We start from the raw sequence: 26,799 nt of genomic DNA, 5'->3' as shown, positions 1-26,799 counted from the left end.
CAAAAATCTAAGACTAATTTTTGGGATATCCTGCAGAAATTGGAACCATTTTTTTTCCTTGATAAAATGTATTCCACCATAGTCAAGAGAATTTAAAATATACTTCATTCCCACAACAAACGCAGAGTAGGTTGAACAATCACCAAGTGTAGCTTTTAGTTCATGATCATAAAGTAATTAAATATTTTCAATGATGTATTTAAGAGAAAGCTATGAAATACACATGACAAAAAAATAAAATCACTATCTGCAATTATTACCTCCCCAGAAGAAATACAAATTCCCAGGTAAGGTTGGACAATCCATGTTGGAATACGCCAAGAGAAAATGGGAGTTGCAGTGATCAAGGACATTGCTTGAGGGGGTCATGTAAACAATGTGACTAAGTGAACACATTAGTGTTCAAATAATTATGCTCCTGTTTCTGAGCACTTCTCCCCTTATTAACCACCCTTGACATACAATCAGCCCAGATCAGAAACGTAGAACCTCAGACTGGACATGACCAGGCCCTGAATCTTTCCAAAAATTCTGAGAATACATTCTCAGAGAAAAATGCCACCTGCTAATTGAAGTGTTTTAACTTCCTGTAACTTCATCAAGTAAGCAAATGTCAGTGGTTTATTATGCTCCTTTCCCCGTCCTTCTTCTATCTTTTATTCACCAAGCAAGAGTCACATATGTAAGCATATGTTTATTCAAATATTTTTTAAAGAAAATCATGTGAGAGACATAGAAAACAAACTTATGGTTTCCAAAGGGGAAGGTGGGGAGAGGGATAAATTAGGACTATGGGATTAACAGATACACACTACTATATATAAAATAGACAATCAACAAGGATTTACTATACAGCACAGGGAACTATATTTGATATCTTGTGATAACTTAAAATGGAAAAGAATCAAGAAAAGAATATAGATATATGCATATATATGGATAAATGAATCACTTTGCTATATACCTGAAACTACCACAGTATTGTACATCAACTATACTTCAATTTAAAAAAAATAAAAGAAAGAAAATCATGTGAGGCCACTCACTGTTTCCTGAATGCTGGCTTCTAAGGCTGGTTTTTATCTATTTCATCTTTTATCTTTTTGCCAATTCTGTTGGCAAAACTGACATAAGTACAGGGTCAGAGCTATGCTATATAAATACTGAAAAAGAGAGAGAAAGAGAATATGAACAAGGCACTGGTGATATTCACACATGATAGCCATAGCCAATACCTTGACCAACAAGTCCAAAAGATGAACCAAATGATAGCCTGTTGGTGAAAGTATAAATTGTTTCTACCTTCCTGGAAGGCAATATGGCAATACTCTCAAAAGCCTTAGAATTTTTCATGCCCTTTGGCCAGCAATTCCATTTCTAGGAATTCATCTAAAAGGATTAACCGTGGGATTACTCAAAGTATGGTGACAAGGTTTTTTATTCCAAGGTTTTAAAACAAATACCAAAATATGTAATACGTACATATTTGCCCAAAACCAGGAAATGGGTTAAATTTGTGTGGATGAATTATAACAATGTATCATAATACCATGTATGTAATAACAAATATGCTGTAAAGAATATTTAATACAGTGACTTAAAACATAGAAAAAGGTTAGTAAACATTTATAGAAAAAATGAATAATATTGGATCCAGTTCACAAACTGGAAAAACAATGGATAGTGTAGAGTATTTTTTCATTTTTATGAACAATATACATATATCTAAAATGTACAAAATGTTACCAGAGGATATCTCTGGTGTTAGAAACTTAGATAAGCTTTTAGTTTCTTCTCTTTGCTTGCCTCAACTTGTAAAAAATTTTCTCTAATAAATGTAAAGAGTTTTGTATTAAGAGAAAAAACAATAAGGGAAGTCCATAAGCTACTAACCAGTTATTTTGAAAGTTACTAAAAATTAGGTAAATTAAAATAATTTAGTTGAAAAAGTACAACTTTGGGGTGTTAGCAATGTATACACAGAGGGACAAAATTGTTAAAAATCATTGTGGATTTTAGAGAGGGCAGACAGCAGAAGCAAGAATAACTACAATCCTGCAGCCTGTGGAACAAAAACCACACTCACAGAAAGATACACAAGATGAAAAGGCAGAGGGCTATGTACCAGATGAAGGAACAAGATAAAAACCCAAAAAACAACTAAATGAAGAGGAGATAGGGAACCTTCCAGAAAAAGAATTCAGAATAATGATAGTGAAGATGATTCAGGACCTCGGAAAAAGAATGAAGACAAAGATCTAGAACGTGCAAGAAATGTTTAACAAAGACCTAGAAGAATTAAAGAACAAAGAAAAAGAGATGAACAATATGATAAATGAAATGAAAAATAGACTAGAAGGAATCAATAGCAGAATAACTGAGGCAGAAGAACAGATAAGTGACCGGGAAGACAGAATGGTGGAATTCACTGCTGCGGAACAGAATAAAGAAAAAAGAATGAAAAGAAATGAAGACAGTCTAAGAGACCACTGGGACAACATTAAATGGAACAATATTTGCATTATAGGGGTTCCAGAAGGAGAAGAGACAGGACCTGAGAAAGTATTTGAAAAGATTATAGTCAAAAACTTCCCTAACATGGGAAAGGAAATAGCCACCCAAGTCCAGGAAGCGCTGAGAGTCCAATACAGGAGAAACCCAAGGAGAAACACGTTGAGACACATAGTAATAAAATGGGCAAAAATTAAAGACAAAGAAAAATTACTGAAAGCAGCAAGGGAAAAATGACAAATAACATACAAGGGAACTCCCATAAGGTTAACAGTTGATTTCTCAGCAGAAACTCTACAAGCCAGAAGGGAATGGCATGATATATTTAAAGTGATGAAAGGGAAGAAACTACAACCAGGATTACTCTACCGAGCAAGGATCTCATTCAGATTCGATGGAGACATCAAAAGCTTTACAGGACATCCCTGGTGGCGCAGTAGTTGAGAGTCTGCCTGCCGATGCGGGGGGCGCAGGTTGGTGCCCCGGTCTGTGGGGATCCCGCGTGCCGCGGAGTGGCTGGGCCCGTGAGCTGTGGCCACTGGGCCTGTGCGTCCAGAGCCTGTGCTCCACGGCAGGAGAGGCCACAGCACTGAGAAGCCCGTGTACCGCAAAAAAAAAAAAAAAAAAGCTTTACAGACAAGCAAAAGCTAAGAGAATTCAGCAACACCAAACCAGCTCTACAACAAATGCTAAAGGAACTTCTCTAAGTGGGAAACACAAGAAAAGGACCTACAAAAACAAACCCAAAACAATTAAGAAAATGGTCATAGGAACATATATATCGATAATTACCTTAAATGTGAATGGATTAAATGCTACAACCAAAAGACACAGGCTCACTGAATGGGTACAAAAACAAGACCCATATATATGCTGTCTACAAGACACCCACTTCAGACCTAGGGACACATACAGACTGAAAGTGAGGGGATGGAAAAAGATATTCCATGCAAATGGAAATCAAAAGAAAGCTGGAGTGGCAATACTCATACAGAAAAAATAGACTTTAAAATAAAGAATGTTACAAGAAACAAGGACGGACACTACATAATGATCAAGGGATCAATCCAAAAAGAAGATATAACAATTATAAATATATATGCACCCAACACAGGAGCACCTCAATACATAAGGCAAATGCTAACAGCTATAAAAGAGGAAATAGACAGTAACACAACACTAGTGGGGGACTTTAACACCTCACTTACACCAATGGACAGATCATCCAAAATGAAAATAAATAAGGAAACAGAAGCTTTAAATAACACAACAGACCAGATAGATTTAATTGATATTATAGGACATTCCATCCAAAAACAGCAGATTACACTGTCTTCTCAAGTGTGCATGAAAATTCTCCAGGATAGATCACATCTTGGGTCACAAATCAAGCCTCAGTAAACTTAAGAAAACTGAAATCATATCAAGCATCTTTTCTCACCACAACGCTATGAGATTAGAAACAAATTAAAGGGAAAAAAACGTAAAAAACACAAACACATGGAGGCTAAACAATACGTTACTAAATAATCAAGAGATCACTGAAGAAATCAAAGAGGAGATCAAAAAATACCTACAGACAAATGACAATGAAAACATGATGATCCAAAACCTATGGGGTGCAGCAAAAGCAGTTCTAAGAGAGAAGTTTATAGCAATACAAGCCTACCCCAAGAAACAAGAAAAATCACAAATAAACAGTGTAATCATACACCTAAAGGAACTAGAGAAAGAAGAACAAACAAAATGCAAAGTTAACAGAAGGAAAGAAATCATAAAGATCAGAGCAGAAATAAATGAAATAGAAACAAAGAAAACAATAGCAAAGATCAATAAAACTAAAAGCTGGTTCTTTGAGAAATTAAATAAAATTGATAAACCATTAGCCAGACTCATCAAGAAAAAGAGGGAGAGGACTCAAATCAATAAAATTAGAATGAAAGAGGAGAAGTTATAACAGACACTGCAGAAATACAAAGCATTCTAAGAGACTACTATAAGTAACACTATGCCAATAAAATGGACAACTTGGAAGAAACGGACAAATTCTTAGAAAGGTGTAACATTCCAGACTGAACCAGGAAGAAATAGAAAATATGAACAGACCAATCACAAGTAATGAAATTGAAACTGTGATGAAAAATCTTCCAACAAAGAAAAGTCCAGGACCAGATAGGTTCACAGGTGAATTCTATCAAACAATTAGAGAAGAGCTAACACCCATCCTCATCAAACTTTTCCAAAACATTGCAGAGGAAGGAACACTCCCAAACTCATTCTATGAGGCCACCATCATCCTGATACTAAAACCAGACAAAGCTACTACAAAAAAAGAAAATTACAGACCAATATCACTGATGAATATAGATGCAAAATTCCTCAACAAAATACTAGCAAACAGAATCCAACAACACACTAAAAGGATCATACACCATGATCAAGTGGAATTTATCCCAGGGATGCAAGGATTGTTCAATATATGCAAATCATCAATGTGTTACACCACATTAACAAATTGAAGAAGAAAAACCATATGATCAACTCAACAGATGCAGAAAAAGCTTTTGACAAAATTCAACACCAATTTATGACAAAAACTCTCCAGAAAGTGGGCATAGAGGGAAACTACATCAACATAATAAAGGCCATATATAACAAACCCACAGCAAACATCATTCTCAATTGTGAAAAACTGAAAGCATTTCCTCTAAGATCAGGAATAACACAAGAATGTCCACTCTCGCCACTATTATTCAACATAGTTTTGGAAGTTCTAGCCACGGCAATCAGAAAAGAAAAAGAAATAAAAAGAATACACATTGGAAAAGAAGAAGTAAAACTGTCACTGTTTGCAGATGACATGATACTATACATAGAGTATCCTAAAGGTGCCACCAGAAAACTACTAGAGCTAATTAATGAATATGGTAAAGTTGCAGGATACAAAATTAATGCACAGAAATCTCTTGCATTCCTATGCACTAATAATGAAAAATCTGAAAAAGAAATTAAGGAAACACGCCCATTTACCACTGCAACATAAAGAATGAAATACCTAGGAATAAACCTACCTAGGGAGACAAAAGACCTGTATGCAGAAAACTATAAAACACTGATGAAAGAAATTAAAGATGATACAAACAGATAGAGAGATATACCATGTTCCTGGATTGGAAGAATCAATATTGTGAAAATGACTATACTACCCAAAGCAATCTACAGATTCAATGCAATCCCTATCAAATTACCAGTGGCGTTTTTATAGAACTAGAACAAATTTCTTAACATTTGTATGGAGACACAAAAGACCCCGAATAGCCAAAGCAGTCTTAAGGGAAAGAAACGGAGCTGGAGGAATCAGACTCCCTGACTTAAGACTATATTACAAAGCTACAGTAATCAAGACAATATGGTACTGGCAAAAAACCAGAAATATAGATCAGTGGAACAGATTAGAAAGTCCAGAGGTAAACCCATGCACCTATGGTCAAGTAATCCATAACAAAGGAGGCAAGGATATACAATGGAGAAAAGACAGTCTCTTCAATAAGTGGTGCTGGGAAAACTGGACCGCTACGTGTAAAAGAATGAAATTAGAACACTTCCTAACACCATACACAAAAATAAACTCAAAATGGATGAGACCTAAATGTAAGACAGGATACTATAAAACTCTTACAGGAAAACATAAGAAGAACACTCTTTGACGTAAATCACAGCAAGATCTTTTTTGATCCACCTCCTAGAGTAATGGAAATAAAAACAAAAATAAACAAATGGGACCTGATGAAACTTCAAAGCTTTTGCACAGCAAAGGAAACTACAAACAAGATGAAAAGACATCCCTCAGAATGGGAGAAAATATTTGAAAATGAGTCAACAAAGGATTAATCTCCAAAATATATAAACAGCTCATGCAGCTCAATATTAAAAAAAAAAAACCCAATCCAAAAAGGGGCAGAAGACCTATATAGATATTTCTCCAAAGAAGACATACAGATGGCCAAGAAGCACATGAAAAGCTGTTCAACATCACTAATTATTAGAGAAATGCCAATCAAAACTACAATGAGGTATCACCTCACACCAGTTAGAATAGGCATCATCAGAAAATCTACAAACAACAAATGCTGGAGAGGGTGTGGAGAAAAAGGAACCCTCTTGCACTGCTGGTGGGAATGTAAACTGATACAGCCACTATGGAGAACAGTATGTAGGTTCCTTAAAAAACTACAAATAGAATCACCATATGACCCAGCAATCCCACTACTGGGCATATACCCAGAGAAAACCATAATTCAAAAAGACATAGGCACCCCAATGTTCATTGCAGCACTATTTACAATAGCCTGGTCATGGAAGCAACCTAAATGCCCATCGACAGACGAATGGATAAGGAAGATGTGGTACAGATATACAATGGAATATTACTCAGCCATAAAAAGGAAAGAAATTGAATGATTTGTAGAGATGTGCATGAATCTAGAGATGGTCATACAGAGTGAAGTCAGAAAGTGAACAACAAACATCGTGTATTAATGCATATATGTGGAACCTAGAAAAATGGTACAGGTGAACCAGTTTCCAGGGCAGAAATTGAGACATAGATGTAGAGAGCAAATGTATGGACACCAAGCGGGGAAAGTGGCAGCGGGGTGGTGGTGGTGTGATGAATTGGGACATTGGGATTGACATATATACACTAATATGTATACAATGGATAACTAATAAGAACCTGCTGTATAAAAAAATAAATAAAATAAAATTCAAAAAAAAATCATTGTGTATTTTCAAAAGCATTCAAGATTTAGATCTCATAATTATTTTTAGAATAATTATATAATTATAATTAGAATAATGATTATGAATCAACACTATAAAGTTTAATAACCTATCAAACAATAAAGCAGAAATTACTTGTTATCATTCTATAGCTTTTGCCACATATTGGCTTCAGATCTGACATAGCTGAATGGAGCATCAATTATGTCTCATCCATATGATTAACTCATCCAAATGTTAGAAAATTAAAGCCACAATCTCATCTGAGTCTAAAACAAGCAATTAAACTGTCTTCATGTTACTAATGAAATACAGCCCAAATAGAATCTAAATAGCTTCACAAACATACTGAATAAATAAATAGGTTCGATTGCAGCCAATTCTTAAAAAAATGTGTTAGTAAAAGACAATATCCTTTAAAGGTCTGTTGTCCAAGATAGAAGCTACTAGACACAAGTGTCTATTCGGCACTTGAAATGTGGCTAGTCCCAATTCAGGTGTGCTGTGGTGTGAAGTGCAAACCAGATTTCAAAGACTTTGTATGAAAAAAAAATGTAATATATCTCATTAATAATTAAATGCTGATTTACATTGAAATTATATCTTGGCACTATTAAGTTAAAATATACTACCATAATACATTGTATCTTTTAAAATATTTTAATATGGCTACATAAAAATTTTAAATTATGAATGTGGCTCACATCCTACTTCTATTAAATAGCACTGCTCTAGTAGTCAACCCAATTTACCAACATCCTGGTGCATATACATGCTTGAAGTAGTGTGGTGTGAGGGAGAAGCTTTCTATTCAGATGAGCAGAAGAAACTCATTCCTGCTCAGCTATCTACTAGTTCAGAAATTTTGGGAAAATTGCTCATCTACAGCTGCAGCTGTAAAACAAATCTGTGAAATAGAGCTTTTGAAATGGGGTGTATTGAGGATTAAAATTACATGTACTTGTCATGTCATGTAATAGGCACTCAATAAATATCAATGGTTCCATTTTCCCTCTTTATCTTAGATTTTTAAAAATCTGTATTTTTGCTTTATAAGATAGAAACAGTATGTATGCCAAAATTATTTATAATGTTACTACCTGGGGACAGCTATTGTTATTGTTTATTTGGGTGGATAACCTCTCAGTCTTTTTTTTCTGTGGCTAAATGGATGTAACACTTTCAGAGGGAAAGGGAAAAAAAAAAGAGAACCCATGTTATGCAAGCTATTTTGTGGCCTGATTTTTAATTGCACAGCAAATTATTGCAACTACCTGTGCCATTAAAATTCTTTAATATAATTCTTAATGACTGTGGTATTCCATTGTGTGGATATATCATAATTGATGAAGCTATTTGTTGGCTATTTCATCATTTTGAAGATTTTGCTATCACTTAAGAAAGAAATACAATATTGAACACCCTGAAGCCAACTATTTATTTCACTTCTATGATTATTTCCTTTAAGATTATTTCTAAAGAGACAAAGAGAATTTACACTTATAAAGATATTTGATGACCTATTGCCAGATTGTCTTCCAAAAGTGTTTAGTCACTAGTCCTGTATAAAAATGCCCATTTCTTCCATATTTTTAAACTTGCATAAATTTCTTTTGTTTTGGGCTTCCCTGGTGGCACAGTGGTTAAGAATCTGCCTGCCAATGCAAGGGACACGGGTTCGAGCCCTGGCCCGGGAAAATCCCACATGCTGCGGAGCAACTAAGCCCATGCGCCCCAACTACTGAGCCTGCATTCTAGAGCCCGCAAGCCACAACTACTGAGCCCATGTGCCACAACTACTGAAGCCTGCGCGCCTAGAGCCCATGCTCCACAACAAGAGAAGCCATGACAATGAGAAGCCCACGCACCCCCGCTCACCACAAGTAGAGAAAGCCCACGCACAGCAATGAAGACCCAACACAGCCAAAAATAAATAAATAAATAAATAAGAAAGATTCTTAAAAACTTCTTTTGTGTTTTACCATTTTATAGGTAAAAATCTGAGTATTTTAAAATTTTTCATTGCTTTGATGAGTAGAGAGGTTTTCAAAAATTTCTCTGTCATTTGTATTTAGAATTACCATCCAGAGTTCCATGGACTGCCATGAGGATATCAATTCACCTCCCAGCATCTGACCATAGAATCTTGCATCCCCACCCGTTACTGTAGTAGATGAAACATTCATGCTTATTCCTCCAGTTGTGCACTAAATCTTGTTACTGGATTATTCTCATCGGCATCAAACATACTAATATTTGTCCCATTTTAAGCAAAACAAAAGACAAAACCACAACATAAAAGTCTGACCTTACTTTCTAGCTCTCCTTTGTAAGATAACTTCGCAAAAGAGTTATCTATGCTCATTGCCTTCAATTGTTTCCTCTCATTCACTTGAACTCAACCCAGTTGTGCATCTGTTCCCACTTCTTCAGTGAAAATGGTCACCAAAGACCTCCACGTGGAGCCAGCAGTCAACCATCAGTCCTATTTTATTTGACCTAGCAACATTTACTCAGTGGATCGCCCCTCCTCCTCACGGTGCTGCCCACTCCCTCTTCCCTTACCTTCTGGGACAGCACACTCTTGCATTTCTTTGTATCTCACAGACCTTCCCTCAGTGTCCTTTGTTGGTTACCCTTCTTGCTGACAATGTAATGCCAGCAGACCCAAGTGAAACAGGAGGAAAGGGGGCAGGGCACAACCTTTAAAAGAATGACATCGCCTTTAAGGATATGACATAAACTGGTTAGAACCAACTAGGTCCAAGATGTTGGAAGATTTGACTCCCGGTAGACCTTGAGCCTCATTATACACACATTGTAATGCATTAGCATATGCTAAATGACACACCCACAGGCACGATGACAGTTCTGAGGCTGACCATAAAAGGCCAAAAAGTGGGTGGTGGCCCAATTCCTGGAAATCCCTGCCCCTTCCCCAAAATAGTTGGAATAATCCTCCCACTTACTAGCCTATGAAATTACCCAGCCTGTAAAAACTAACCATCCCATATTCTGGGGCTGCTCTCACCTTCTGGGACTGACAGCATTCTGTCTATGGAATGTGTAGCTCTCTAAATAAAATTTACTTCTTACCTATCACTTTGCTTCTCCCTGAATTCCTCCTGCACTGAGACATAAAGACCCTGAGCTTCATTAAGTCCTGAGACCAGGTGTGCAATCTCAATTGAAAGACCGTGGGTTTGAGTCCCAGCCCATGGATTCATGTCCCAATCCGAGTTTTGGCTGAGTAAAAGTCTCAGCCCGAGTGTTCAAGTCCCAGTCAGAGTTCTGGCTGTGTGCAAATCCTATCTGAGTTGTGCAGCTTCACAAGGAACTAGTCTTTGATCCTCTCCTTTGTCCCTTCACACTCTTTTGGTGATCACATCCAATTTCATGCTGGTGACTCACAAACATGTATCTCCAGCTCACATTTCTCTCCTGAACTCCAAACTCATATAACTGACTGCCTTCATAAAGTCTGTATTTGGACATCTGATAGCATCAAATTCAACATGTCCAAACCTGAATGCCTGATTTCCCCCTCTGCTTTGCTTACAATCTTCCCCAACTCAGTTGATGGTAACTTCATCCTTCCAGTTGCTCAACCACAAAATTTTGGACTATTCTGTTGTTTTCTTTTTCTCACATACCTTATTTTAAGTCTGTCAGCAGATGCTGTTGGCTTTACCTTTAAAATGTGTCCAGAAGCTGACTATTTCACACCATCTCCACTTCCTGATGCAGGCCACCCTTATATCCCACCTGGGTTTAATTAACTTTCTAAGGGTTCAGTCTTTTCTTGGCCCTCCTTTCCTCCATCTTAAACACAATAACTGCTAAAACGTAAGTTAGGTCTAGTTAGCACACTTCCTCACACTTCTGCTTCCAGTAGCTTCCCATATCACTCAGAGTAAAATCATAAGTTTTATAAACGGCTACCAGGCTCTAAATGTCCCACCCTCACCCTTACTTCTTTGACCATACCTTCTACTCCTCTCCCCGTCTATCACTCTATTCCCGCCACACAAGCCTCTTGCCAGAAACATGCCCACCTCAGTAAACACTGGCTAGAACACTCATACCGCATATTTCTGCATGGCTAGCCCTCTCACCCCCTTCATGACTTTCCTTCACTGTCGATTCCTCAACCAGGACTATCCCCAAACTTCTATTCAAATTTGCAACCTGTTGGGACTTCCCTGGCGGTCCAGTGCTTAAGACTTCACCTTCCAATGCGGGGGGTTGCGGGTTCCATCCCTGGTCGGTGTGCTAAGGTCTCACAGGCCTGGTGGCCAAATAACCAAAACATATAAAACAGAAGCAGTATTGTAACAAATTCAATAAGGACTTTAAAAATGGTCCACATGCAAAAAGAATCAAAAAAACACTGCAGTCTGTCCCCTCCCCCACAATCCCAGCAACTTCTCTTTTCCTCTAATCACTATTGTTCCATAGTACTTATCACCTTCTAATATACTACCGTGGATAATTTACTTACCTAGGGTGTTTATAGTTCGTTGTGTGTCTCCAACCTACCTCATGAGTACAGGGGCTTTTGTTTATTTTATGCCAGTAATTGCTCAACAAATATTTGTGGAAAATATGAATGATAAGTCACTTCTTCCTCTCTTTTGTCCCTTTTCTCTTCTGGCTGTTCAACAATTAATTTTGCAAAGTGTTTTTATATGTTAGAGATTTTAATCTTTTGTGCCTGATATTTGCCAACGTTTCCTATTTGTCATTTGTTTTTTACCCTTATTTTTTTCCTTAAAAAATTCCTTGTTTTTAGGATAGACAGTATATTCACAGGCTTCAAAATTCTAAAGGTATAATAAAAGGGGGGAGTTACAATAAAAATTCTCCCTCACATTCCCCCCCACCCAGGCATTCCATTCCCAAAGGCAACAAATGTTATCAATTTCTGCATATTTTTTCAGACATATAAAAGCAAATATGTATATGTATGTGTTTTACTTTTTCCTGTTTTACACAATGTGTACTGTACATTGTATATAAGGCTTGCTTATTAACCTTATATCACACCTTAATCCTGACCCCTGGAAAGTGTTCCATATCAGTGAATGCTAAGTATTTACTTTTTTTTTTTTTTTTTTTTGGCCACACTGCGTGGCTTGCACAATCTTAGTTTCCCGACCAGGGATTGAACCCAGGCCCCCGGCACTGAAAGTGTGGAGCCCTAACCACTGCACCACCAGGGAATTCCCTACATCGTTTTTTGTTTTTAATCTGGAAAATAATACATTGTATGCTTGTACAATAATCTACAAAACTAGGTCCTATTGACATTAAGATTGTTTCCTCAGTCTTCAGCTACTACAATGAATAACTAAAAATAAATCACTGTATATTCAAGTATACAGTTGACCTTCTGACAACATGGAAGAAGGGTAGGGAGGGGAGGGTTAGGGGCACTGACCCTTAGCACAGTCGAAAATATGGGGACTATGAACTCTACAAATCCTTCTCAGTTTTCCCTCCCTTTGGTGGGACAGGATGGCTGGAGTTGGGTATTTCCGTCCCCAACATGTAAGGCTAGCGCTGCTGGACTTGTGTATTTTCCTGCCCCCAGGTAGGTTAGGTTCTGATAAAACTGTAGCAATTTAGGCTCCAATAAAATAGTTTCTCCTGAGGGCAGCCTTTGTTAAGAACAGAATGCTCTGGAGTATTTCCAAACGGTTCATTTTCCCCTCCCTTGTCAGAGGCATGAGGGGATTTTTCTCAGATATTCACTGTGGGTACCTGGTAGAACTTCTTGAGGCAAAACTCACAAAAGTGTGCTGACATCCCCCTTAACTAAGGCCCCCTAGAGTTTTTAACTCTCAAAGTTGTCCACAACTCAGCTTCAAGCAATTCCTCAATTATAGTCCAGGTGTTCCTACCCCAACATTGGTTCCCCTGAAGGTTTCTGCTAAACCAGTTTCCTCTCAGGTAATTTGTGATTCTCTGTATCACCTGTGTCTCCAGCTCTGGGGGCAGTGGTTTGCCCTGTGACCTAACTTCTCTGAGGTAGTTAAGAAGAGTTGTTGATTTTCCAGTTTGTTCAGCTTTCTACTCCTCATTAGAGCAGAGTGGCAAATTCTAAGCTCCTTACTTGCTGGACAGAGAACTGGAAGTCCCTTTGATTCTTTAAAGATTTAATACTTGCCTGAGGAAACATCTCGTTATATTTTATTAAATGTTTATGTCATTGCATTTATTTAATTTTTTTCTTTATGATTTTCACTGCAGGTAACGTGTTTTTAAAAGGCCTTCTCCACTCCAAGATTATTTAATACTTGTTTTTATTTTTATCTAATTCTTTTATGATTATTTTCTTCTTCACATTTTATGCACCTGGAGTTTACTGAGTCATAAGGAATAAGAGATCTAACCTAACTTTCTAATTCCCTGTTATTTAGTGCTGTCATATAAATAATCCCTCACAGTATAAAAATTTTACCTTTATAATAAATTAAATTATTATAGATATTTTCTGTTTTCTGTATTTCTATTTTGTTCCATTGATCTGCTACAGACATATGAACTTCCTAATTTACTTTGATATTAAAATATATATTTATATTTGGCTGTGCAAGTTTTACCATTCCCCCACCCTATTCTTCATTTTGAAGAAGTTATTCTTCACTTTGGGTGATTTTACAAGCTTAATCTTCCTAATAAATTTTGGAATAATGTTGAACAATTCTTCAATTGCAATTGTACTAAATTGACAGATTAATTTCATGAGTCATGGATATTTTGAAATCAAATCAACTATTATATAAAATTAGGAATTTTATACTCAAACTGGTTTAAGACATTAATATGGATTAATTGCCCTTGAAAATTCAGCAGTGAGGTTGGCTTCCCATGCAGTTCAAACACGGTACCAGACCAGTTTCCCCATGACTGTCTGGGCCCTCTCCTCTCCTTGCGTGCTGTTGTCCTTCATTCACAAGATGGCTGCCAGCAGCAACCACAGCCATGTACTTTCCTGGTAGATCCACAGGGAAGAAAATGCACTACCCCTCACAAGTATCTAACAAAAGTTCTGAGCTTTGCCTAGATTTGGACCACCCTGAGCTAATTGTTGTGACCGGGGGGAATGAAGTTATGGACTGGTGCACACTCCCAATCAGGGTCTACCTTTGGATCTGGGGTTGGAGTCATTCCAACCCAAACTGGCAAGCTGCTACAAAATAGGAGGAATTAAAATAAATATTGGGGATTAACCATGATGTCCACTGCCTTTAGCCCAACGAAAATTTCTCACAATTTAAAAATGTCCCCTAGATCTTTCAGCCTTCTTATGTTGTAGCAGTAGGCACCTGTTTAAAATATGCACACACTCACTTGTGCAGGTGTACACATATATGTACACAATCTATGTGAATTCTCACAAGGCCTAATAACTAGAACCCAAAGGGGAAATGGCCTTATCAAAATAATGGCAGATACTGGCAAATGAGAGTCCAGTAAATATTACAATTGAATATATAATTCACTGCGCTAGTTAGAACAGTGCATTTACATGCCTTACTCCCCACCAGCCACAGATTTCTGATGCCCACCACCTCTATTTATTCAAAACAGCCCATTTAGGGACTTCCCTGGTGGCGCAGTGGTTAAGAATCTGCCTGCCAGTGCAGGGGACACAGGTTCAATCCCTGGTCCGGGAAGATCCCACATATCATGGAGCAACTAAGCCTGTGCACCACAACTACTGAGCCTGTGCTCTACAGCCCGTGAGCCACAACTACTGAGCCTGCACTCTAGAGCCCATGAGTCACAACTACTGAGCCTGCGCTCTAGAGTCTGCGAGTCACAACTACTGAGCCCACATGCCGCAACTAATGAAGCCCATGCACCGAGAGCCGCAACAAGAAGCCACCACAATAAGAAGCCCGCGCACCGCAACGAAGAGTAGCCACCACCCGCCACAACTAGAGAAAGCCCACATGCAGCAACGAAGACCCAATGCAGCCAAAAACTAAAATAAATTAATTTAAAATATATATATATAAGAAATACTAATACTTGTCATATTCATCTTCTTTCATTTCAAAGGAAGAGCCTTTTACTTCTATTGCTAATTTACTATACATGTGTCCCTTCAATAGTTTTCCTTTCTTTTCAGGTATATATTCTTCGGGGAAATTTTTGAGGTCAATATAATAAAAAGCATATTTTGCTACAAAACGTTTCCCAGAAACTTCATATACAGAAAACTACATGAAGTAGACTATTGCTCTGACCCAGGGTGGCATTTCTGGGTTTGTTCATTAAATGAATTTTAATATAAAATTTACACTAGAGAAGATGGCCCTGCTGACACTGAATTTTAAGTCAGTTAACATTATAGTTGTCATTCAGAAGAGGATTGTCATTCTCAGGATACAATCGAAAGTGCATTTTCTTATTGCTATTTGCAGCAACAAGGATGGGACCTAGAGAATACCATACTAAGTCAATTAAATCAGACAGAGAAAGACGAATATTATATACTATCACTTATATGTGGAATCTAAAAAATAATGCAAATGAATCTATATACAAACAAGAAACAGACTCACAGACATAGAATACAAACTTATGGTTACCAAAGGGGAAAGGGAGGGACAGGGAGGGAAAAATTAGGAGTTTGGGATTAACTCATATAAACTATTATACATAAAATAGATAAGCAACAAGGATTTACAGTATAGCACAGAGAACTATATTCAATATCTTATAACAACCTATTATGGAAGATAATCTGAAAAAATATGTATATATATAACTGAGTTACTTTGCTGTATACATGAAAATAACACAATATTGCAAATGCACTTTTTTAAACTTCAATTTCTAAAAAAAAAATTTATAAAACATACTTTGTGTTCACTATAGGGCAAAATCACAGTAGATTACAAGTAACATAATTCCATGGGTATATTTTCCATTGTAATCAATTTTTAGTACTGATTTGTAAATTTCCATTGAAGAAGAGCTTCACATCTTGAAATAAAAATTCATAGTTATCAAAAATTCATGTTTGAAAACTATTTCTTACCTGTGTAGTAAAGAGATAAATAAGAGGGATATTTTCATCAAGTTTCAACCTTATAAAAATCTTTAAAACCATTATTTCAAGGAAATTACTTTGGAGAAAAAAAAACCTCTCTATTCAACAAATAGTAAATCTAAACATTTATTGATAGTCATATTCCAGTCACAAAGTATCTATGAAAACAGTAAACAGGAAGTATAGTGACCCCGAAAAAAGTTAAAATTTGGTGGCAAAAATCTAGATAATTCAAGTAGTTTTATTACCTGTATATATCTTCTAACTGCATATCAAAATCTTGAAGTTTCTTCTGATATTTCTCTGTAAAGTTACAGAATTCATTAAGGATTGAAAACTTCAAGTCAGGGTATGGACATTCCAAAGTTTCTAATTCCACGGGCATTTCACTAAGCAGGTTACTTCTTTCTTCTGAAGAATGATCAAGTGTCTGAAAAAAAATTGTATGATTATTTTATTTAATGTAAATGACAAATTGATAAATTACTACCTATATCGCACTTACTTTCAAACTCCAGTCTGAAAGATAATTTTCTATTTTCTGTTGCTCTAGCCTAAGTCTTTCATAGACGGCTTTCAATTGTTTCTTCACGAAGTCAACCTATAGGACATTTAGAACAAGTGGTATGCAAATTATTGATTTATCCAATATTTATATTTAAAGTCACAGGAATTTTTCTCAAAAGCCATTAAATGATGACAAATTAGATAAGGGAAAGTCCCTTTGAGGACCCATGGAAGAGGGTTCAAGAGATGCCATAGCCAAGCAGTGCCCATCAGACAAAGGAGCCTTAAAGGAGCTTCTAGACACGTAACCCAAAATGGGCTCAGTCACAGCCACTCTGCACTCACATTTGGATTTTGTTTGTGATGAAGCAGAAAGCTTTCCAGATTGCCTCTGCTTTAATCACCCACTCCTTTCCTTGCATCCTTGCCTCCAATCCCCAGTTGGACATGGATTTTTAATGTTTATTTTAAATTATTATTTATGAAAGCAATATGAGAATACTACAGACTAACTGAAAAATAAAGAAAAATCACCTAAAAGCCTACATCTAGGGCAGCTATGATAATGGAACTTATGCTCTAGTCAGGGAAGATAGTCTTAAACTCATAAAAAGTAAGTAAGAAAATATCAGGAAGAGGTAAGTGAGGTAAAAACTGACTGAGGTAATAGGGAGTGACTGGGTCTTCTCTCATGCCTCTCGGAGGAGAGGACATTTAAGCTAAGACCTAAAAGACAAAAAGGGCCATGAGTAGGACAGAAGAAACAGTGCAAAGGCCTCAAGACAGGAAGGAGTCTGGCTTATGTGAGGAATAGGAAGAAGGCCAGCGTCGGTGGGACAAGGTCTAGTAGGAAAAAGAGGGTGTCACGTAGGAGGTGAGACTAAAGGAGGCGGATAGGGAAATGTACAGGGAGTGTTACCGTGTGCTCGACGTACAGCGAGGCCAAACAATACCAAAATGTCAGAGTTTGGCGCAAAGAAAGGTTTATCGCAGGGCCATGCCACGCGACAGGTGGCTCGTGCCTTAACATAACCCAAACTCCCCGAAAGCTTTCAGCAAAGCCCCGTTACAGGAAAGGTGAGAGAGGGGTGTGGTTAGTTGTTGCAAACTTCTTGGTGTCAGATTCTTTGTTTTCTTTTTTTTTTTAGATCCTTTGTTCTTGAGGTCAGGTCATGGTCAGGTCATGATGTTCCTGTAAACCTCCACCAAAACAAAATGTTATTCTCTGTTCTACAGGAAAGGGCAAGGTCCCAAGGCTCAACTTTCGCCCTCCGAGGTCCAGGCCCAGGCTAAGAGGAGAGGGTCCCTGCGCAGCCACTTACCAGACCCAGGAACGTTGGTCCAGCACCCAGTCTGGGTCCTCCAGCCAGTGCCCAGGCCCAGCTGAGGAGACAGATCTCAGCGGGCAGTGCCCTCAGGGCCGGGTCCCCAGACCCTGCCCAACCGACATCACTGAGCGAGCAAGACGCCCAGGGCCCAGCCTGCCCTCAGGTCGCCCAAACAGGGCCGGGACCCACGGACTGCGACGACGGAGACCGCTGCCGCCATTAGGTCTCAGAGGTGGGAATGGAGGAGGTTTGCGGCTGCTTCAAGGCCTGGGCCCGGCCAGTGAGCGGCCGTGGCAGGGGCTCTGGAGCTCCGCAGACGACAGCTGTCCCGGGGCGCCCTCCAGCTCACCGCTGGCCCATGGCCAATGGGCCTGGAGGGTCCGGGGGAGAAGGCTGCGATCCGCCTCTCACCACATTCTCTGCCGCGAGGACCACCATAAAGCTGACTGGTGTCGGAGCGGGACCTCCAACCGCAGCGCTAAGGGTCACTCGCTCGTGGTCGCGCGCTAACGGTTTCGCGCTAACGATCTCTCGATAACAGTTAACGGCTGCGCACCGGCCCCGCCCCTATCGCAGGAGGAATTGTGGGCCGGCAGGAGCCCTGAAGGGATTTACCAGGCGGATAACTTGATCCCCTCCTCTATGATAGGATTTCAGAATACCCTGGAAGGAGAGGCAAGAACGAAAGCGGGTAGGCCAGTTACGAGGTCATTGAAACATTCTCGGGGAGAAATTAGCATGTTTGGACAGATTCAGGGATATGTTTAAGATGCCGAGTAGATAGAATTTGCTATACCTTCTATTTATATACATAAGGCGTACATGTTTCTCCAACTCTTCTAATTGGGATAAAAATAAAATATTACATTATTAAAAGTAAAGGAGGGCTTCCCTGGTGGTGCAGTGGTTGAGAGTCCGCCTGCCGATGCAGGGGACACGGGTTCGTGCCCCGGTCCGGGAAGATCCCACATGCCGCGGAGCGGCTGGGCCCGTGAGCCATGGCCGCTGAGCCTGCGCGTCCGGAGCCTGTGCTCCGCAACGGGAGAGGCCACAACAGTGAGCGGCCCGCGTAACACAAAAAAAAAAAAAAAGTAAAGGAAATATACTGACCTCTTCCAGTACTTTCACAGAGTTGGATTCACTGTGCGAGTGTGAATGCTGTGAAATGTGATGCTGTCTGTATTTTAGATCTGCTCTCAATTGCTGAAGAGGATTTATTACATTTTTAAGATATGTGCACCATTGTTCTGATAACTCTTGTTCTATGGTGAAACAAAATTAAATCAAAGCAACACATTATTATTTTAAGTTTCTTCAAGAACAGGTCATTAGATGCAGATTATTTTTGGATTCCTTTAGAAAAAAGCAAACAGCAATATTAAAAGAACATGAAGTGTGTGGCCCACTTACATCTTCAAAACAAAGCTCCCCTTTAAATGTGGAACCAAAAAAGAAAAAAAAACCTACCGAAATTCATAAGGTCAGAAAGACATTCATTTCCAATGTTCTCTTCATTGAGTAAGGATTTTATTTCAGATTCCAGTTTACATCTGAAATAGACATTATCTCAATCAATTCTTTTACAATCATAAACATATATATAGGTTTAAAAAATAACTAACAGTAGAAACACTCAATCTAATGTGGTTTTATTCACCTGTTCACTAATTCAGACCACATACTAAATTCCTAACATGGATTAGGTACTTGCCAGGACACTGAGATAAGTGAATACTCCAGGAGAAGTAACAGCGTGAGCAAGGCAAGGACGGGGTACATCCTGGCACTATTTCGGGTGGAGAGAGCTCCGGGCACTGGGAAGCTGCTGAGGGATATTAAACTGACCGTGCCAGCTCAGATCTGTGTTTTGGAAAGATTTCCAAGGCAGCAAGATGGAGGATGGGCTAGAAGGAGGGTGAAGAATAAAAGTGGAAGATGAAGAGGAGGGGATCAGGCAAACCTGGATCAACAAGGAGGTTATTTAAAAAGTTCAGAGATGAGGAGGTCCTGACCTAGGGAAATGGGAGTAAAAGTATATATTTTTATACACCAAAAACATAATAAATCTCAATAATCTTTTACTATATTATTTAAATATAGTCATTTTAGAGTAAAACTATAACCAGCTCTAAATGGACATCTAAAAATATTGCAGTCTATCCCTTATTTATGGCAGGTTTAATAAAATCATAAAAAGAGTTTTGATTTATTATGACTGTTAAGATACAATATTTTAAATGGTATAAAATAAGAAAATAGCAACAATTAACACACTAATACGATGATTATTTTTATTTTTGCCTATAAGTTTCTAACCCTTGTCTACATGCATGGATATTTTAACTAGTTGTAATTATGGCATATTTACCATTTTATATTCGGGTTTTTCTTTTTTAACTTACTTTAAGATATTTCTAAATAATTTTCATAATTGCCATTTATTTTAGTGGCTGCAGAGTATTTTATATTACATATGTGCCATCATCTTCTAAGCCAATTCACAAATGTGGGACAGTGTTTTGTTTGTATATATAAAGGAGGGGTCCTATTGTAGATGACACTTACTGTCTATTTTTCTAGCATGTGGTCTTAGTCAAAGGTATTTTTTTTTAATTTTATATATTTTATTTTTGGCTGTGTTGGGTCTTCGTTGCTGCACGCGGGCTTTCTCTAGTTGTGGCGAGTGGGGGCTACTCTTCATTGCGGTGCGCGGGCTTCTCATTGTGGTGGCTTCTCTTGTTGCAGAGCACGGGCTCTAGGCACGCGGGCTTCAGTAGTTGTGGCATGCAGGCTCAGTAGTTGTCGCTCTCAGGCTGTAGAGCGCAGGCTCAGTAGTTGTGGCACACGGGCTTAGTTGCTCCGTGGCATGTAGGATCTTCCTGGAGCAGGGCTCAAACCCGTGTCCCCTGCACTGGCTGGCGGATTCTCAACCACTGCACCACAAGGGAAGTCCCAGTCAAAGGTATTTTTAAGATTACATTTGAAAGTGTTATATGGAGAGTAAGTGCATAATAGTGGAGTAAACCCACAAGTTATTTCATAATGGATTTTTAAAAACAAAACTATAGCACTTTAAACCATTTAGGTCAGCCCTCTTATATTTTCAGCATCTAGAAGGCCATAGCAGAACACAAAAACCAACAGGAGAAGTGGCTTTGTTCATACAGGAGATCAACCTGCTACTGTGCATATAATAATTCTAGTAAGCTCCATCCTGGCTTTGTAGATTAACAACCCTGAACCATCAGACAAGACCAGCCTATTTCTCTAATTGTCCTAATTGCCTAACAAAATCCAGGAGCAAGTACTACACGACTCTGAGACTAGCTTGTGAATGCAGGCTAACGTTCCCAAATTGTGTCCTGTAAAACAGAAACATCAATAAGATGCTAGGAAAAACTGGGAAATGGTGAACTAAACAAATCAGACAAGTTTCCATATTGCAGGATTTCTCAGAAACTGGATTATGCTAAAGTACATTGAGGTTCTCCAAAAAGGGGATGAAATATGAAGTATTTTCCTAATTTTTAGGATGATGAAATTCATTATTCTCCATGGAGTATCTTTTTTTTTTTTAATTTAAAAAAAAAATTTTTTTTTCCATGGAGTATCTTGAAGAATATTTCTGTTTTGTAGAATATGATTTAGGAAATATAGATAAAAACTGTGATGCACTCAAGAGCATTAAAATGGTAACTCTGGGGAGGAAAACCCTGCCTGTTCACCACTGACATGTAGACTCAGTCCCAGGTGTTCACCAAGTCAGAACTCTGCAGCACAGACAACTGTCTCCACATCTGAATAGGGGACAAATGTAAGGCAACATTCCATATCCAGATCTGCCAACTTAAGTACCTCCTACTGTTACTTGGCCTGTCCTCTGGTACCACTGAATCTGATGATACTACAAAAGTTCTCCTGAGATTTTGTGTGACTGTTTGCCTAGAGGATATATTAATCCACTTCCTAGATATGCCCAGTTGCAATGCAATCATCTGCCTGGTGAGGACATTTTTGAACTCTCAGGACTCTACTTTCATACAGGTCCTCGTCCTCCCAGGATGCTGCCAAAGTTCTAGGTGTAGTACAGTCAGTCTCCTCAGAACATCAAAAATTACCCAGAGCTTCCTAGGATTTCTAGGGTACACTTAGTTACTAATTTCGGCAGAACAAGGAAAACATGGGGCACTGGAGACTGGTAGAATCAAAAGCCATTTATGCAAACAATAAGCAAAGGGGCATGGATTGTGAAAGGCAGAGTAAGAGAGGATGTTAAAGTTCCTTAGTGGAACTAACAGCCAGGAGATCAGCAGAAAATTAGAGCACCAGAGCAGGCTGAAGGCCAGAGCCACATCCCTCCAATAAGGAAGGAACTCAGCAGTTCAGACAGCTTGGTACCTCAGACTAGCTATTTGATCTGCTTCTCTCTCTTCTAAGAGTCTGTCCCTAGCTGTGTACCACAGAGGGCAGAGAGGGAAATCTCACAACTGTTGGCTAAGGAATGAATCAGAGCGAATTCTCAGATGGCCTGAGTCACACAGTTATGAATACTGACCTCAATTTCATCTTTAAAGACACTTTTCCAGACAATATTTAATTGTTGTTGGTAAAGCTCCATGATATATTCTGTATAAAGGTGATACTTTAAAAATAAAATTGTAAGAGACCACATATATTTCTAACAGAAACTACAATAAAAGTAGTAAGGCTTACAAATAAATCCCTCAAACTTTATTAGTCAAAAGTTCATATTAAAATAATAATTGCAATTCTTTACCACATGGCCAATATAAATAACTTCCTCTTTAATTTCAAAATCAGTCACTCTGAAACAAGGAAGAAAGTACTCCTGGCAAAGTGTATCAAGGTCTTCAAGGGGTATAGTTTGGAAAGCATAGTAAATATAATTTTATAAATTTAAATATTAAATTCTATAAATTTAAAATGTAATTTTATATTTTGAAATTTTAATTGTCTAGTTTTCTTACAACAGATTTTAAAGAATTAAGGTTTGGCAAATCCTTTTTTTTTTTTCTAGTAAGCCTAGACCATTTAGATCTCAGGTGATGTGAATGAAACCCTATGGAAAAAAGAAAAAGCTGCACAGCTCCAAGGTCAGCGAGCACAGGAGTTAAAGGCAAGTGATTCAATACCACCTCCACAAAAACTAGCTGGTTTACCTTATGCAAATAATTTTAATCCTCTGAACCTCAAGGTTCTCATCTGTAAAATGGGATAACAATGATACCTACTCCGTAGGGTCACTGTAAATGAAACAAACCATGTAAAGTACTTAACATACGACGGCATACACTAAGTTACCCAGCAAAAGTCAGATGTCATTGGAGGCCCTTACCTGCTGGGGACCTGAAATTCGCAGATGGAAGTCACTTATGGTGATGAGTAAGAATATTTTACTTTCCATCTTTTATTAAAAGGGAATGTAGATTTTAAAGATTGAGAGACACTGATAGAATTTAAACTCCTGATTTTCTGGTGGTCCCTAAATCTCGAACTTTCTAGCCATTTCTCGAACTTTCCTCCTATCACTAATAGTTTTTAATTTCACTGAATACACATTGTAATTAGCCTACATTCTAGAATAACACAGAAAGTTATCTTGGAATTCTTTTTTTTTGTCCAATTTTCAACACTTACAAGTTTCAAGACATAACGTTATTACTTGAATATTCCTCATTTCCATCGCCTTTGTGTCATTCCAGGTCAGCCAAAAGAATTACTTTCCATAATGAAATCTATGTGCCTCCTTTATCTCACTCAAGAACAAGGTATATACACGGTAAGAAGGTGGAACAGCCAAGATAAAAAACTTTCTCCAGCATCCTTACATTTGAGCCTGCATCAGTGAGCACAATAATTAAAACTTCCTAATGGCTTTTGTTTTTAATGATATTTCAATTATGCAAATCTAAAAAAAAATTTCCAATGGGCTCAAAAGTTCTCTCCATAAAAGGTGACATTTTGAGGGATAAAATGGGCCTGATTTGTTTCTATAGTGGAAGTATGAATGACAAAGTCTATATAATTTTGTTTTTCTCTGTTTTAAGTTATGTAATGATGTAAAACTATTTCCAATCATGAGTCTTTTATGTCACATTTAGGAATTACTTGCCAGAATAGGAAACTCCTATCAATTTGAAAAGTACCCATGTCAAAAGTGAAGTTAATGGTATTTGGAAATTTAGCTTAGAATGAGACCACAAAATTATCTATTTTTATATAAAATATATGCTTACAAGCATATATTTTAAAAAGTATACTTTATAAATACCACCATCATTAAAACTAATATATATGCCTTAAAAAGAGGGGAAACACATCTGCCTTCACTTTCTGGTTGACCTTTGAAAAAAAATTTATTTCTCAAAGATTACATTTAAGATCAAGTATAAAATCATTTTGTTTTAACTCATCTTGAAGTGACTGTTGGAAATAATAGTAAAAGTCAAAAATCCAAACTGAACAAGTTAGTCATGATGCCGTTACATTTAGAAATCACTCAACTTGAATCCCTTAGTTCATTTACTGAAAGCATTTAATCTGTCTCTATGTATCCTACGTAAAGATGAATATAATGGGATGCTTGTCCTTGAGAAGTTTATCACTTCATAAGAAGACAAATATGTAAGCAAAACATTATAGTCCAAAATACTAAGTATAATATAAATAAATACATGTATGAATGGGAGTGCAGAAGAGTAAGTGATTAGCAGACATAAAAGATTATCTTTCTTTTTTTCCTAAGGAAAGGAAAAGCCATATTAATATATTCACTGGATTCCAAATTAAACTGAAGAAATGAAAGGATTTTAATTTAACTCACATTCAACTGTAACTTTAAATTTTGATTATAATAGTTTAATAAATATGGAAATTTACAGAACATCTACCTAGGTAAGTGCATCTCAGTAATTCCTGCATGTTCTTAATTGAGGTTTCTCTCAGTTCTTACCTGACTTCATTTAGCCTTTGGTGTTCTTGCCACCACACTTGCTTGTGTTGCTTTATTAGTGTTTGCTCTTTAGATATCTTTGAAGTCTGCACTGCTTTTCTGATCTAGATTTAAAGGAACAAAAGAGGAGCAATTTCCATGTCTTTTAAGTGTTTTCCACAATAAAAATGTTTAATCTGTAATTTCTAAGTTAAATACTTATTCTTTTTCAATCCTATTCGTGCATTTTCTAACATTAGCACCTTTCTAAAGGTGAAGTAATTCTATTTTCCGTACATACAATAAATAACACCTTAATTCATCTAGCCCCAGAAAATCTGCAAGAGTATTCCATATATTTTCTTGCCTGTTTACACATCTTCCCTGCCAGGCATCATAGGCACCATTATTCCTATGTTACAGATGAGGACAGTGAAGTTCAGAGAGGTTAAAAGACTTGGTCAAGACCATCAAACTCATAAACAGCAGAATCACATAGAACCTCAGTGTTCAGATTGGTTTTTTTTTTTTTTTTTTTTTTGCGGTATGCGGGCCTCTCACTGTTGTGGCCTCTCCCGTTGCGGAGCACAGGCTCCAGACGCGCAGGCTCAGCGGCCATGGATCACGGGCCTAGACGTTCCGCGCCATGTGGGATCTTCCCGGACCGGGGCACGAACCCGTGTCCCCTGCATCGGCAGGCGGACTCTCAACCACTGTGCCACCAGGGAAGCCCCAGATTGGTTTTATGTGATCCTTCAGCACTGGATGGGAAAAGGTCATTGGATAAGTTATTAGGAGGCCTGGCTTTAGTCTCAGCTTCAGTATCTACTAGAAATGTGACCTTGAACTGTATATACAATTTTAATCTTTCAACTCCATGACTTTGTAAATAAAATTTTAAACTAAAACTTAAATTTTAAATTTCAGGCAAATCTTTATTTGAAGGTACTAAACAAGGAAACAGTGAAAAATCAGGTAGCATTGAAACCCAAATTTTCAACTAAATTTAAATTTTTCCCGAATTTTATGACTTTTAAAAAATGCTTTTGGGTTTGTGTTGATAAGATATGTCAGGCCTGGGTCTGTTTACCTCAAGATCCATTCTTGGCCATTTTCCTCATCTGCTCCACATCAGAGAGCAGCCTGCGTTTCTCAGACACCCCTAGCAACTGCCTTCCAGCTGGGTTCAGCCAAAGGGAGACATTGGTAGTGGGAGATTGGAGGGAGGGAGGGAGGGAGGAAGGGAGAAGCCAAAGGATTACTCACTTCTCCTGCCTTCTCTCTCCCAGAGGGGTCTCCACAAGCATCTGCATCTTCTCCATTGCACCAACATTTCTTGACATTTCTATTATGGTTCTAACTATCTCTGGGTAACCTCCGCCTACGGGATGTACTACAACCTTGCTTCTTCTAAATGTCCCTCCAACCCAGGCAAGGCAATGACTCACTTCTGTTCTAATCCCTGTGTTGGTTCACAGTCCTCTGGCTTCTCAGCTCTATCACCTGTGTAACCATTTCCTGCATTAAAGACCCCTCTATTCTAAATCCTTAAGTGGTTAGACTCTGACTGACATGTCCATGCTGAACTTGTGTATTTCATATTAATACTTTTAAACATCTATAAAAGTGTTAATCTGAAATCAGAAACTTGA

At 38.0% G+C, this 26,799-nt stretch overlaps 1 protein-coding gene across 13 annotated transcripts in view; it reads right to left on the bottom strand.

Moving 5' to 3' along the window:
• The window catches only part of CCDC148 (coiled-coil domain containing 148), a 337,625-nt gene that overhangs the window by 206,503 nt on the left and 104,323 nt on the right, over nt 1-26,799 (bottom strand). For 7 of the 13 annotated variants that reach the window (XM_067741854.1, XM_067741858.1, XM_067741853.1 and 4 more), the window contains 5 exons: nt 25,169-25,272; nt 19,663-19,745; nt 19,306-19,457; nt 16,866-16,961; nt 16,609-16,790 (listed from right to left, as the gene is read on the bottom strand). In XM_067741854.1, the coding sequence (XP_067597955.1) occupies nt 16,609-16,790; nt 16,866-16,961; nt 19,306-19,457; nt 19,663-19,745; nt 25,169-25,272 (617 nt within the window). Of the gene's footprint in view, nt 1-16,608; nt 16,791-16,865; nt 16,962-19,305; nt 19,458-19,662; nt 19,746-20,760; nt 21,129-25,168; nt 25,273-26,799 lie in introns of those variants that run through there. The other 6 variants (XM_067741863.1, XM_067741862.1, XM_067741861.1 and 3 more) reach the window with 3 other exon arrangements.

The sequence above is a fragment of the Pseudorca crassidens genome, chromosome 6 (assembly GCF_039906515.1).
Source record: "Pseudorca crassidens isolate mPseCra1 chromosome 6, mPseCra1.hap1, whole genome shotgun sequence".
In the NCBI taxonomy this organism is placed as follows: Eukaryota; Metazoa; Chordata; class Mammalia; order Artiodactyla; family Delphinidae; genus Pseudorca; species Pseudorca crassidens.
Note: the sequence above shows the minus strand (reverse complement) of the source record. Positions and strands in the feature narration are given on the sequence as shown.